At 41.7% G+C, this 15,203-nt stretch overlaps 2 protein-coding genes, 1 long non-coding RNA gene and 1 other non-coding gene across 4 annotated transcripts in view; 1 reads left to right on the top strand and 3 right to left on the bottom strand.

Annotated features, from left to right (window-relative positions):
• Window positions 1-1,494: 1,494 nt before the first annotated feature.
• On the bottom strand, window positions 1,495-3,416 carry LOC140304894 (perilipin-2-like). The gene is made up of 6 exons (XM_072383699.1): window positions 3,396-3,416; window positions 3,046-3,250; window positions 2,807-2,889; window positions 2,440-2,689; window positions 2,221-2,357; window positions 1,495-1,906 (listed from the first exon to the last, which is right to left on the bottom strand). Exons 1-6 carry the CDS (start codon window positions 3,414-3,416, stop codon window positions 1,571-1,573), a joined length of 1,032 nt encoding a protein of 343 aa, XP_072239800.1. The 3' UTR covers window positions 1,495-1,570.
• Window positions 3,417-3,843: 427 nt separating this feature from the next.
• On the bottom strand, window positions 3,844-3,925 carry trnas-cga (transfer RNA serine (anticodon CGA)). The gene has a single exon. It is a non-coding gene; the product is annotated as a tRNA-Ser (tRNA).
• A 1,767-nt stretch (window positions 3,926-5,692) lies between these two features.
• LOC140305995 (WD40 repeat-containing protein SMU1-like) lies at window positions 5,693-15,048 on the top strand. Its single transcript, XM_072385061.1, has 12 exons — window positions 5,693-6,055; window positions 7,301-7,511; window positions 7,600-7,752; window positions 7,839-7,955; window positions 8,593-8,715; window positions 9,181-9,300; window positions 9,534-9,650; window positions 9,832-9,959; window positions 12,230-12,356; window positions 12,463-12,624; window positions 13,281-13,433; window positions 13,615-15,048. Exons 1-12 carry the CDS (start codon window positions 5,937-5,939, stop codon window positions 13,711-13,713), a joined length of 1,629 nt encoding a protein of 542 aa, XP_072241162.1. The 5' UTR covers window positions 5,693-5,936; the 3' UTR covers window positions 13,714-15,048.
• LOC140305999 (uncharacterized) overlaps window positions 10,079-15,203 on the bottom strand; it is a 71,544-nt gene continuing 66,419 nt past the window's right edge. The window contains exon 4 of the long non-coding RNA XR_011915393.1: window positions 10,079-10,100. This is a non-coding gene — a long non-coding RNA (uncharacterized lncRNA). The remainder of the gene's footprint in view (window positions 10,101-15,203) is intronic.

Raw genomic sequence — 15,203 nt, forward strand, 5'->3', positions numbered from 1 at the left:
TTAATGCTATGAAGTTTTCATGCCAAGACCTTAAAGCTAGTGATGGGCAAAGGTGAGACAGTCCATTCTGACATTAAATACCAGAATCCTGTTTGCAGTGGTTCAGAGTCAGTTCATAACTGAACCCTTGGATGCATGAACGATCAATACCTACAATCTTCCATGAGTGGGGGCAAAAATGACCCCAATTAGAATTGTTTTTGCAATGAATTTAAAAGTTTCTTAAATTTTGGTTAAAGGTGATTATACTTTGGCCAACAATAGACTGATTTTATACTTAACGTGCTTATTTCTAACATTTTATACAAGAAATAACAAAAATCTTCAAAAAAATATTGTTAGTATGCCCATCTGTCTGGAGGACAAAAAAGAGAATGAACATAAGACCAGAACACATGTTCCCACACAAACATATTTTCTCTGTTCACTGTGTTCAGTTGTCAAACTATCTGCTTTTGGCTTTGACCGTAGCACACTGGGATACTGCATTTCCAACAGCAATTGGTGGCTTTGCGATCCTTGTTTCTTGGACACATCTGGCACCTCTCTGTTGCTGGTTTGCAGCTTTTGTCTCTCCACACCTTCCCATTGCTTCAGTGATGCAGGTCCGGGGTACCTTCCAGTCGACTTTTCATGTGAGGAGTCACAAGCTCTGATACCTGTGGAAAATTCAGGGTGCTGAGCCCTGAAAAGTGAGGTGTTTAGAGTGGCTATATCTGTGGTGATGCTGCTGTGGACCTGTGTTTGAATCCACTGCACAACTGACAGACAGCGTCACAGCGTTCTATGCTACTGTGTCAAACTGACCACCTAGTGGTGAGACTGCAGGCATCACGTGTGTAAGTGGGACAGAAAATGTATCCTGACAGTCACAGTTGGTAAGAATCAAAGGTTTCCAAAGCAAACCATTGAGGTTCTTTAGGAAATGTTACTTGTGAAAAACTGGGGTAGTGACAAAAACTGCAATTTCTTAAAATGTATAAAAACATTTTTAAAAATTCAAATGGCCTCAAGTCACAAATGTTTTATGAGGAATACCTGGAATGTGGAAGTGTAAAAACTTTTAATTTCAGAGATTTTGAAGAATAACAACCCTCTGGGTCATTTCTGAGCCCACTTAGGCATCCAAGGGTTAAATACTATCCAGGAAATCTGATGTGACAGTGTGTGGACGAGGCTGTAGATGAGATCAGTTTACAAGGAAAATGAGCAGTACTGATAGGATTCACTGCACTGTACTTAGGGAGGTGAAATTCAGAATGATATTTTTAGACCTTTAACGTTCTGCAACAACATGACTGGATCATCAAATCCCTTCATGAAAAGATTATGGAGTTAAATTTGTGCAATTATCTGTGGAAAAGTTCAGTTTGCTTCCTGGGACGGTTGCTGCATGGGGACTACAACTATAAACCAAGTAAAACACCGTCCCGTTTCTCTCTGGCAACCTGGGCATTTAGCAGCTGCACAAAGACAGTTAAGTCATGGACTCCTTAAGACTTTATTTTGCTTCCATAAACAATCAGACCAGCATTTTCACATTTAGATCGAGCAGTTGCAGTAGCCCAACTCAACGGCGCACGCAGCCCTTAACATTACAGCTGCTGTCGAACACAAATGTCCTGCTGGGCCTCATTCTGAAGGCGGGTGTGGTCTGGGGGCGAGTCTGAGCCAAGCAAGTTGACGAAGCCTTGGTGGCGTCGCCGGGGCGCTTTCCGTTTCGAGGCTGCACCCGTCGGGTTGGTAAACTGCTCACATTGTACATCTGGACAATGAAGAAAAACCCAGACACAGCCTGATACTGTAGGTATTGAGGCAGTTCTTGGAGGCTGCAGACCAGGCCCAGCCAGATGCTCTGAAGATTCTGAACCAGATTAATGGACCAGATTAATACGCTCTGCATGACCTGTTGAGAAGGGAGTAAAAAGTGTTGTCAGCCAAAAGGGGAAGTAGTTCATTTTAGGAGAGAACTTTGGAAAATTAACAATGCACTTGTTTTAGTCACATTTTGACATGTTCCAGTGGCCGCTTTTCTTTTCACTTAAACACAAGCATATATTTTAAAGTCAATGATTTATTTGTTCATTTTAAATAGTGGCCATCACAGTTCAATGTAATGGAATTAGAGACAATGTCACTTTATAACTGACCAATGCTCACTACATGAGAAAAACACCCATCCCTCCACATGTAGGGAATTGAACTGTACTCATAGCACACCTGCACAGTCTGGATCTTGCAGCCAGCTGAGTGGTAGGTCCTCTTAAACAGTTTCGTTGTGAGTGAAAACATTCGCTCAGTGTACCTTCCCTTGTGAGCGGCACCTTCAAAACCCTCAATCAAGTGGGCCTCGTCCTCTAGGGACAGAAAAAGAAAAGCGCAGGCTTTCAGTAAGATTTTACATCATTTCACAACACAGACTTGATGTGTGCCACGTACCTTTATCTTTGTCAGAGGGTGGAACAATCTGATCAACCAGAGCCTCTGACAAACTCAGTGCAGAGTCCAGCTCCACACTGGCAACACTGACCACTCTCTCCACCAGAGACTTGTTCGGTCCATCTTCAGCCTGAAGGATCCGGCTCATCACCCCTGTGACGGCGTACTGCACACAGTCCACAGTTCCTTTGGCTGTAATGCTCACCACATCCTGAATCGCCTGCATTTTGTTCATGGCAGTAGCCACAACCTTTGCGATTAAGTCAGAACCACATTGATAATTATCCCTTTGTTTACTCTTTCAGAGGAACTTTAAAAGAAGAAATGTGGAGATTAGTAGTCTTTGAAGGAGGAGAAGCAAAACTACCTGGTCCGTGGGTGACAGAAGCACAGGGAATGAAGTCTCCAACCAGTCGAGACTTTTGCATGCAACATTATTTGCAATGGAAACTACGAAGACACACCGGTCCATTAAACAAGCAGCCTTGTTCATCGAGCTGTGCATTTTAATTGCTTATATAGAGTCAGTGCACGTTTTTCACCATTTTGTTCTTCAGCAAACCACACAAGGCGTTTAAAAGTGCAATTAATGCCGGTAACACTTACTTTGAGGCTCGAATTTAACAACGACAGGTGAAACTGTGGTACAAGCGGCGGTGCTAAAGGCGACCACCTTGATCTCCAGCGCGTCACACATGGACTTCAGGTTGGGATTGATGCTTTTAGTGTTCCTATACAGCACCAACAGTGTGGCACGAGCTGACCGTACCACAGGCAGCTGGGCCAGCCTGGTAACTGCAGTGGGTACTTTCTAAAAGAACAGAAGAGACAGAGCAAAAAGGGGGAAATTCACCTGGAAATTTCTGCCAAATTTGGGTGTCACACATTGGGGCTCAGAAGACGTATATTACCTACAGTTTAAGGGTTAATTTCTGTTCTTTGCAGCCTATACTCACCAGGTTGTTGTTCATCGGCATGTTGTGCAAACTTTGAGGAACTTAATCTTACTTTTGAACACTTTACCTGCTTAAGAAAAGGTTCGAAACAACCTCCTGAACAGTCAAAACTGACTCACTGAAGAACCGGTGCTCAAATAGCATGCTCGCGCAGCCAATTAACGCTCACCTGTTGAAACCGTTACAGAAGCTCGCTCCTCCTAATTCTCGCGGTATTTCAAGCCTAATGTGACGTCGCTGATACATAAATGACGTTATTAATTACAAATTAAATTGCACAGCTGTTAGAAAGGACAATCAGATAACATATACTTTTAAATATGTATTTTGCTTACTTATCATCGGTATGTTTGCAGAAGGTTAGAGGTGTTCCATGCCAGGTTAAACGACAGTGTCCTTTAAAGAGAGGAGGGCTTAAGTTGGTCAAAGGTTAAACTAATGGCTGTCACGCTGTGAGTAGGATTTGAACCTACGCGGGAAAACCCCATTGGATTTCGAATCCAACGCCTTAACCACTCGGCCATCACAGCTATATGACAATGCAAAATTAACGAGAAATAAAAAAAAAGTACATGACACCTCATGAAACTCGGAGAATGGGGAGTCCACTGTTCTGCAATGGACTTTATCCAAGTAGCTCGGAATTGGGTAAGTTTGGCTATCAGCTCAAAAAAGGGGTCAGGTAAGGTTGGAGACCTATGACCCCTCAAGACTTAACAACAAGGTGAGCTGATCACAGACTGATGCTGCGCATTTTGGGTTTGTGAAGTTTGAGGGAAATCATTTTGGATTTGAATGTGACACATAGACATCACTAAGAAATATCATATTGTTTCACAATGTCAGTGTTTACTCACATCTTCTCATAAAGAAACGTTGCAAATACAGAAATAAACTTTGAGTCACCTCCTCTCTTAAACACACAATTGTAATTTATTTTTCAGATTTTTTTTTCTTGTCAGAGAAATGCTTGAGATATGAGTGAAAATGTTACCAGATCTGAAATTAATCATATTTGATGGCGTAAAGTGAAAAAAATCTATGTTTCGCAGAGCAAATCTCTTGGAGTTTCTTGGTAAGTTTGGAAAAACTACCCATTTGGATCTTTGGTTGTTGCTCGTGGCAGAAGTGCTGCTTCAGCTCCCTCTTGCTGGATGTTTCTTCCTTCATCATTAAGTCATTCCACAGATTCTTAAATAGGTTTTCCTGAACAATTTTCCTATATTTAGCACCATTCCTTCAATTGTTACCAGTTCCCCTGGGGTTTGCTGATGAAAAACAGTCCTACAACCACCATGCTTTAATGTGGAGCAGGCAGGTGATGAGAGATGTTTGCTCCACAGGTTTTCCTTGGTGACCAAGAAGTCTTGTATCTAACAGCAGCGCAGACCTTTCTTTCATGTGGAGTCTCCCAGATGCTTTTTGGCACACTCAAAACATGCTTTGTTGTTGTTGTTTTTTTGCTTTAAGCAATGTCAGTGTTTTGTACACTCGGCCACCAGGACACAGTGTTTATTAGTACTTAATTTTGGCATTTAATGTGACTGAATTTGCTAATGATGACATACAGGTTGGGGAAGTCTACACCTTAAAGTGGCCCCTTTGTTACCTTTCTGATTATGCCCATATATCCTGGTCTGCTTATTGGCACGATATTCTGAGTTTTCATCAAAGGCATCAAATGAATCTTCCTTTGTGAGTATTGCTGGCAATATGCTTGGACAAAATATGAACATATACTCACACAGAGTTGTTTATGCCACAAATGAATGTTCTTCAAGCCAATCTGTCCTGTTACTGGGATTCATGCAGCGATTCTTATAAATCTTTTGTGGATATTTCTTTCCTTTGTTTTATTCTGGTAAAATATGACTTGTATGTGATTATACGCAATTCAATTGCCTAAGTAATAGGTTGGTAATCTACTTTAGTCGCTGTGGGATTTTGAGCTGATTTGATAATCGGGTTAGTTTTCCTGGGGCTCCACATAATTAACATGATAATAAACACCCTGTTGTAAATTAACGTGGCTCGTGGTTATGAATGGTTCAGCTGAACAGAAGGTGGTAGATTAAAAAGTCACGCTAAATGAAGTGGGGAAACATTGTAGATGATGAATACTCACAAACCCACCGTTTGAGATTAGAGGAAAGGACAATCATGCTGTTAATCACCATGAATATTGGCTCATGTGGCACAGACGCATCCAGCTCTGCATCTGCATACTGATGTGTGGGACTGAGGTATTTTTCTTCAACGCACGATTGGGATAACGATGCGCATCCTTGTATGTTGATTTCTAGAGGGGAGCACGGTGTGTTCCACGAGGTTCTGTCGGTGGTGCTGATGCTGCTGGTGAGACTGCAGCTGCAGCATCCCGCGCCCCCCGCACCCAACGTGCTCAGAGAACATCTTTCTTCTGGAAATCGGCTTGCGTCAGGGAGGAGGCGCAGCTCCGACACTTAGTGTGGCGGAGGCAGTCACAAGGGTTGGGGCTGAAAAAAAAAAGAAAAGAAAGCAAGACACAAAAAAGCACGTGTAATGGGTGGTCCTCGGCACACAGATTTCACGTGGCTTTGGCGAGCGCCTCTCAGACAGTCCGGTGCTGCACCAGCAGGAGAAAACATCACGGTCATGGCTGTGGAGATGGAGCCCGCGGAGTAAGTGTGCTCTCTGTTTTGATTTGAGTGCGTACAGAAAGTGCGTGTGAATGATCTGTGGGAGTATATCCTAACTTTTTCAGCGATTGTCTGGTAATAAAAGCGGAAACTGAATGTATAGGATAAAAGGAATATCGGGTTGATTTTAATTTCAGAGGTGAGTGAATGTGTGATGCGTTAATCGGACAGCTGTATCTCTCCAGATCACGATTTCACTGAATTATATATGGCCCAATTTTGCTGCATTGTTGTTTTTTTAAATTAGAAAATAAAATTAATGTAAGAACGTCAAAAAAGCCATGGTTACGTCTTCTCCCTTTTTGCAGTTTGTGCACCCTTGTGGTGTCGGCAGTAGGTTGATGTGGTACCTCCCATTCAATCTTAGCGATGCAAGTCTTCATTTCTAATATATCTATTGTTTTTTGTGCTCAGTATACTGTTGAAATCACTCATATTTGCTCATATTAGGTCATTGAGCCATTTAATCTCTGATTGTCCTGAGAGAAACATCCATTCTTCATCCCTGCTGGTCTATAGGCGCTCTGCCCCTGCTAAGGATGTGGGTGTGTTGTTTTGTTTTCTTTCTTTCTTTTTTTTTTTTCTTAAAGTACATGGCTGTCAAGCTGAAAATTATTATGGTGCTAATGGTGAGGTTTTTTTTTATATAGTAAAAGGTTTTAGACCATCAGTGTGGATGATGCTAATCTCAACAGAGGGTGCAAGTTTTAGAACAAAAGTTTGGGTGAAAAAAAAACATACACTGGCGATGGAGTGACAGCACGTGGATAATAGAATACACCAGAATCATGTTCGGTAGATGGCTCTGAAATGGGACAAAAGTCCACATGAGGTGGAATCAGAGCACTTGTCCTGTTTTCACTGAAGCATCACTGTGGTTTACCAGACTGCTTGTGGCCATATGTGAAGGCATCTGAGAACAGGACAGTTTGTCTGTTAGAAATGCACCATGACACCATGAAAAGATGAATACACTGTGGCATGTTTTAACAGTAAAGCACCACGCTGAGCAAAGTCACTGTGTAAGTTAGAGTAGAAATGACACTATTAACGCCACTACTGAAGGGGCATGATGATCTATGATATATGATCATATATCTGTGTATCGGTACGGGAAATAGTTAAAAATATCTGCATGGCGGATTTCAGAAAAATGTAATAATGTGGATCCCTATAATCTGTGTTCATATTAAGCTCGTGTTTAACAGTTATCTCTCATCTCTGTAGCGTGATCCGCCTGATAATGCAGTACCTCAAGGAGAACAATCTCTACCGCACGCTGACCACCTTACAGGAGGAAACCACTGTCTCACTCAACACAGTAGAAAGCATTGACAGCTTTATTGCAGATATAAACAAGGGCCATTGGGACTCTGTCCTACTTGCCATTGAGTCCCTCAAGTTGCCCGACAACACGCTTATTGACCTCTATGAGCAGGTGAGTCTTTGTTTGTTCAGCAAAGGATTTCCTTTGCTTGACTTTCTTTTTATTGAAAGTAGCCTCTAATTAGCGCTGATCTGAACAGGTCGTGATGGAGCTCATTGAAATGAGGGAGGTGGGTGCAGCTCGTTCCCTCCTCAGACAAACGGATCCAATGATTATGCTGAAGCAGACCCAGCCTGAGAGGTACATCCACTTGGAAAACCTGCTAACTTGTTCCTACTTTGACCCTCGTGAGGTGAGAAAAAAAAAAAGGTTTTGCACAATTAAACAGTTGTATGAAAGAGTGCTTTATAAGGTGACAGCCTGTCATTCTCACTACAGGCGTACCCAAAAGGCAGCAGCAAGGAGAAGCGGCGGAGAGCTATAGCTGAGGCTCTGGTGAAGGAGGTCAGTGTGGTGCCACCTTCTCGGCTCATTGGGCTTCTGGAGCAAGTCAGTGTGAGTAAACAGATCAATATTACTCTCAATGCTCGCTCTGATTGCATGGCAAAGGAATTTATTTGACTTAAGACTTAATCCACTGTTAAGTCACAAAACAACCAGGTAATGAAATGCTAAGAGGTAGAAGACATGCTGCTATCATTTCTAATGAGGATGTTTAGTCAGATTACAGTTTGCTGTACCAGAAGGAGCTTGAGACTCTGCTAACAAGCCCTGAGCGCCGCTCTTTGGCAGGCTTCAGCAAAGCCAGTCAGTCACAGAAAAGTTTGCTTTTTTGGAGGACTTTAAAGAGTCATAAACTGGTATTGATTCTTTTAAGTTGAAGCTAAACAGAGGGAAATTCTAAACTGTAAAGCACTCAATTGTACTCTAATATATAACAGCTCTTATAAATAGAATAAGATCAAGTGAACATAGAGTTTAAATTATATCTAAATTGATTTGTATTGTTCATCCCACAATTAACAATTACTGCCTACTGTTTATTGATAACCTCACTAAAATCAGTTTAGAAGATTAAGTTTGATATTGGAATCAGAATTTTTTTGATGTTGTTTAGATTTTGACATTGATAGATGAAAATAACCACTCCCACTTCAGCCGTTGTGGTGACTGTTACTAATCTGTGTTTCAGTCCATGAGAAGACAGCCGTTTCTGGGTTTCCTCTCTCCGGACACGACCGCTGGCACATCTGGCAGCATAGAGCAACACTTTGTGAAAGAGAGCTTTCCAACACAGCTATACCGCCACATAAAGGTACATCACGCAGACTCCTCCAAATGTAAGACGGCACATGACACTTCTCTGCAATGCAACAGTATTTTCGACAATTACACTTTGTAGTTAGAGCTCATTTATTATGAGTATGAACTTTCTTTGTTGAGAAGTTGTGGGTTTTTATTTTCTTGCTCAGCAGTGCAACACACACACATACAAGCACCCCAAAGTAATTGCTTTATTCACCTGAGGGCACCTCTTCTAGTCTCTTATTGCCGGCTTCCAGATGGAGCTGCAGTAGTTGCTCATCATTGGTTTCCTGTGCCAAAGTGATAAGTGAGAATGGTCAGCCCACGCAGCAGCAGACCACTGGAGAGCCTGATGTCTCTCAGAGGGCACCCGATATTAAAAAGTGATTTAATTCCCAGCACATCTGAACCGCAGGCTGCAGTTCATACAGGGAAGCGCATTATTTTTCTAATTACGTTTGGTTTAAATGTGCAGTTTGGACGCCGCTCACATGTGGAATGTGCCCGCTTCTCACCTGATGGAAAGTATCTGATCACTGGATCAGTGGACGGCCTTATTGAGGTCTGGAACTTCCACACTGGAAAAATTAGCAAGGTATGCATTTTTCCTATCATGCCCCCAAACCACAGAGATTTTCAAAAATCGCTTATAAATTACTCACTGTCCATGTTGTTTGTCTTTTTGTTGTTTGCATTTAATGTTTGAACCATGTTTCAATGCTGCAAGTTTTTTTTGTTGTGAAAATAAGATTTTGATCATAACAAAACCTTATCCTCATGACATTATTTTTCCTTTTTTATGTGTGTATATTTGGGTAAATGATTTAGGATTTAAAGTATCAGGCCCAAGACAGCTTCATGATGATGGATGATGCTGTGCTGTGTATGTGCTTCAGTCAGGCTTCAGATCTACTGGCCACTGGAGCCCAGAATGGCAAATTAAAGGTGAGATGTGTGGATTTAAAAAAAAAAAAAAGTATTTGTGAAGATAAACAGCCTTCAAATGTCTCCTAATTAAATATTCAATCTCATCTACACTGGATGGAAACAGATCTGCTACCATATTAGTAATTATTTTCCTCTCCTCCAAAATGTATTTTTGCGTGTGTCTGTGTTAATGTGAAAGGTGTGGAAGATCCAAAGTGGTTTGTGCCTGCGCCGGTTTGAGCATGCCCACAAAAAAGGTGTGACTTGTCTAAACTTCTCCAACGACGGCAACCAGATCCTCAGTGCCTCCTTCGACCAGACCATCAGGTGAGATATGATGTTCTCCTGTTTGCTGTGTACAGTGACTTCAGATGTGCAGGCAAGTGATTCTGAACAGGATTTACTTTTTAGAGCATATCTGATTTATACAGTAAACACACTGTAACTTTGTGTATTTAATGTGGTAGACTTAAAGCACAATTAATTTTATAAATCTGAACATTCAACACAAGAAACTTGAAACTGAAATATAGAAGTAACCACTGAATAGAAATTAAACAGAATATCAGGTCAGCTGCTAGATCACAGACGATTCAAGGATTTATTCAGAATTTATATATGTGTGTGTGTGTGTAGAGACATAATAAAACATATGGCAGGAGCTTTATTCCGTTTATTTATTGTGGAGTCTTATTTGAGCAGAAGTGAGCTGGTCTCCAGTGGGAGGAAGGCAGGGGATTTTACTGACCTCAGACATGATTCACAAACGTTTGGAAGGTGCATGCATAGGTGTCAGTTCAGCTTAAGGAAGGGAGTAAGTTCTTTTTCTGCATCCACACAGCAGATTAACAAAATGCAGAAAGTGGGTGGAAGACATGTAAAAAAAAAAAGAAAAAAAGGTACAAGAATAGCAGTAAAAAGGGATTAGTAGTTCCATTGTTATATTAATCAAATAATAATGCATTTTTAACCCATTTCCATTGCTGTCTGTTAGGCAAGTTTCACCATAGCTGATTAAGTCAGTACGCTCCTCAGGCCAGCTTTTACTGGATGTCCCCAGATCTAAATGTAAACAGTGGGGTGACCGCTCTTTCGCCGTTGCAGCCCCCAGATTGTGGAATAAACTGCCCCCTGACATTCGCACTGCTACAGACCTCAACCTTTTTAAGTCAAAGCTGAAGACCCACTTTTTTAGTCCAGCTTTTAACGGCAACTAGAGAAGTCCTGTCCTCAGGTCATTTAAAACACTTGCTTATACTGGTTTTATGTTTGTGGTTGGTTTTATGTGCCATTTTATATACTATTTTATTAACTATTTTTATGTCTTTGTTTTAATATTTATTTTATGTCGGTTACTGTGTTATGACTTGCATGTAAAGCACTTTGGGTACCTTTTGGGCATACAAATAAACTTGATTTGATTTGATTTAAGTCTGTTCTGTGGTTATGAGAAATATTTAAAAACAAAACAGCCTCACTTTTCAAAGGAAACTGTATTACTCTGAAGTAATTCAGTCTCGGTGGGTTTATTGCTCAGAACAATAAAGCTGAGCCTCCCCCCACACTCTCAGAAAAAAAACAACATGGCAGCACTGCTTAGGTTAGTAAAGTTGCACCTCAACAAACCACAAGACTTGTGGAACAAGACCAAAGTGGAGATGTGGTTTCAACGACACGGCGTATCGGCACAAACGCTTTCATACCAGCTGGTGGTGGAGGATAATGATTTGGCCTTGTTTTTCAGCCACAGAACCTTTACACCCTGCAGTCATTGGGTCGACCTGGAAAGAACCTGTTGATATGTGTAAAGAAATAGAAAACAAAATGTTAAAAACTAAAAAAAAATAAATGAATAGTATTTTAGCTTTTGATGTTCAAAAGCTTTGCCTTTACCAACCTGAACTTCTTTGACACCCCCACAACTGCAGTCTGGAGCACACAGAAAAGGCGTTTGCTGGTGATCAGCTAACCTGTCACCCTCTGCGAGGAACTATGTGCGCAGCTCTGGCATGGGGTCTAGTGACAGAGTTGACAGTTGTCTTGCCAAGCTCTGTTCCACAGGGACACTTAAAAAAAGATAATAGCTAAGCTAGCTTGCTAAGCCATTCACTCTTTGCTGTGCCTTCTAAGTACACGGCTGTCTGTCCCTCTCTCCCTCTCTCTCTTACACATCCAAAATCCCCTTCATTTGGAGTGTTATTTCTGACTCCTGGGGGGTGTGGGCAGAGCCTCTCTGCCATGTTCTAGGCACATGTGCTGTGTGGGTGCAGCCGAGGCATCATGTGCTCAGGCACAAAGCTGCAACGTGTTCCTCCCCATGCTTGGAGATTTCTTTACAAACCCTAAATCATCCACCGAGACGTGAAGTGAATCAGCAAGCGTGAGGCGTTTTGTGATGGTGTATCTAATCAGCGCCCAGTCACTCACCAGGAGCTAAAAATAACACATCAGCAGGTCCGCTGTGTGTTTTGTCTGCTCTCAAGAAAAATCCCTTCTTCCAGTTAAATGAAGGGTTTGATCAAAATGAGTCAGCACTGCTGTTTATTTGATTTCAATGTCCTTCGTGTCACTCATTGATTCGACAATAACATTTTCAGAGTCCATGAACTGAGGTCAGGGAAGACACTAAAGGAGTTGAGTGGCCATTCCTCATTTGTCAATGATGCATCTTTTACTCGAGATGGATTTCACATCATCAGCGCCTCATCTGATGGCACTGTCAAGGTACAGTTTGCATAAATAATGTGCAGCTAAAGTTCGTTTTATCGTGTAGAGCTGTTAAAAAAAGGGAAAGCTGGAAATGATTCTTTGTGGGGTTTTTTTCTTTCAGATTTGGAACACAAAATCCTGCGAGTGCATTCACACATTCAAATCTCTGTCAGCAACCTCAGATGTCCCCGTCAACAACGTGATTCTTCTTCCCCAAAACCCGGAGCACTTTGTAGTTTGTAATCACTCCGACACAGTGGTCGTCATGAGCATGCGTGGTCAGGTGAGCATTCTGCAGCCCGTCAGGTGTCATCCACAGTGAGCAAGCTGTTATGCTCTGGTTGATCGTTGTGTTTTAAACGGCACTGCAAAAACCAGAGATGTTGAGCTTATTTCGTTAGGACACACAATCCATCAAATCTGTCAGTTTCAGAGGAAGGAAACGGCTGGTGTTCGGTCACCAAAGTGATGGCTTATATACTTCCTATCAGCTGAAAATTAATTAACCAATTATTCCAACTGTAAAAGCAATCACAGGGTTTTTTTTTTCTTTTTAAGAGTAAGCTGTTCACATGTTGGCGCTTGCATGAGTCTGCCAGCTGCAGCTGGTTTACTTAGTTTAGCATGAGGACTGAAAACGCCTGCCTCTGGCTCCCAAAAAATGTAACCAAATCTGCCTCTCTGCACCTTTAATGTTCACCAGCTAACTTGATATGCTTGATATGTCAAACCAACTATTTATACTGCGGTGGTGAGCTAAGCTAACTTTTTGCAGCTTTCTGGTGAAAGCCATGAAGACGGTGGTACAAGCAGCAACTGCCAGAATGTCAAACTGTTCCAGTCATTTCTAAGGCGTTATTTATCAAAATTTCACGAGTACTGATACAACTCATGAATGTGTTCATAGCTGGATTAATGCCCTTCCATCTTCCTCCACAGACTGTTAAGACCTTCAGCTCAGACCGAACAGAAGGAGCACACTTTGTGTGTTGTACCCTGTCACCCCGCGGGGAGTGGATCTACTGTGTGGGAGAAGACTTAGTGCTGTACTGCTTCAACTATACCACAGGGAGGCTGGAGAAAAGGCTGACTGTAAGCTCTGCTGCTAATTCTTGATAATTATCTTTGAGAAGAAAGCAGTCAGTGTTTTCCCGTCTCCTAATTCTGCTGTTTCACTGTTGAGTAGGGCCCCCTCGGGGCGGACGGTGAAGAAACAGGGAGGCTAAGGGGAAAATGAGAATGTGTAGTGATCTGTGTGCCTCTGCACCCACAGGTTCACGAGAAAGATGTAATTGGCATCGCTCACCACCCACACGAGAACCTGATTGCCACGTTCAGCGAGGACGGCCTGCTAAGGCTATGGAAACCTTAAGCTGTCTCCTGCACCATTATGTCGAGGAACTAGACAGTCGTTCACATGGTTAGAAAGACGGATGCGTCAATTGCAGTTCACTGTTCCTGTTGTAACTGAGCTTTTGATCACGTCACACCGGCCTCCTGAGCAGATGGATTTTCCAAATTGTCTTTGAGAATGAAGAAGTTAAAGTCTGATTTTTCCTTTTGGACCACTTGCAGGATTTATTTTTTCCCTTTTTTGGGCCAGGGTTGATTCCTGAGGTTTATAAATCTGAAAACAACAATGCAGGAAAAGACAACGGGACAAAAAGAGCTGTTTGTAAGGTCGAGAATTGGACTTTTGACACATGAAGGAGAGGTATGTTTTAAGTCTCTCTTTGCAAAATGAAATAGCCGTCACTATTTTATATTTTCTCTCTACGCAAATCAAATTGACGACCATAACCAACAATATTTTTTTTCTTTCATTCCCTGCTATATATTCTTTTTATGCCCTTGTATGAACTCGCATTGGATTGGAAGCTGTCACATCAGTTATTTACAACCCCAATTCCAAAAGAGTTTGGACACAGAATGCCATTTGTAAGTCTCGTAAGCCGATATTTTATTGAAAACAGATCTCGGAAAACATCAAATGTTGGAAGTGAGTTTAATTTTTGATGGCAGAAACTCAGGGCAGGGCCATGTTTTCCACTGTGTGTCCCTTCTTCTTTGAACAAGTCTATAGACATCTGGGAACTGAGGAGACCAGCGGCTGGACCTTTGGGAGAGGAATGCTGTCCCATTGTCATCTGACCTCTTTTGTCTTTACGAGGCAGGAATATGCACGAGGAAGAACTGTTGTAAGGATATTTACAGTTAAAAAAAAAAAAGAAGCTTCTTGTTTGGGCATGACTAAATATTGTTAAACATTTGTCAGCTCTGGTTTCTATTCATCTTGTAAGTTTCGTGTAACGACCCCGCTTTGCTCCACACGTTCCCTGCATGCTACCTCAGTTCACTGTTTAAATGTGGCTCTGCAATAACGTTTTTTTTATACTCCTGTACAATATGCATGATAATGAACAATGAGCCTCAATGGAGCTCCAGTGAGACATTCTGTGTCCCGTGTGTATTTGATTAGTGTTTGATCTGATCATCTGAGTGTCGTGAGTGTTCCTGTGCATCACTGGGACAAATGTGCCTGCAGGTAACAGATCCGCCCACTGCCAGTATTTATTACTTGTACCAACTCGTATAATCTGTCACAGCAGTGTTAGGTCATTGCACTCTATTTTTTGGTACCGTCTGGTTCATTATGGTGTATATTTTACTGTAAGAAAAACACTTGTCAGTAAACTCGAAAACATTCAAAGTTGCCAGTGTTTGTGTGCAATATTTAAGCTAACTCGTTTTAATATCAGTTTGTTCGGACAATTTCTTGGACAGTACTGAATAATATTTGTTTTCTGATGCTATCAGTCTCTTAAGTCATTGGAGAGAGATTTTTGGAATGTGTTCTTTCGA

This window comes from Leuresthes tenuis, unplaced genomic scaffold (assembly GCF_036924035.1).
Source record: "Leuresthes tenuis unplaced genomic scaffold, fLeuTen1.0.hap1 SCAF_4, whole genome shotgun sequence".
Classification (NCBI taxonomy): Eukaryota; Metazoa; Chordata; class Actinopteri; order Atheriniformes; family Atherinopsidae; genus Leuresthes; species Leuresthes tenuis.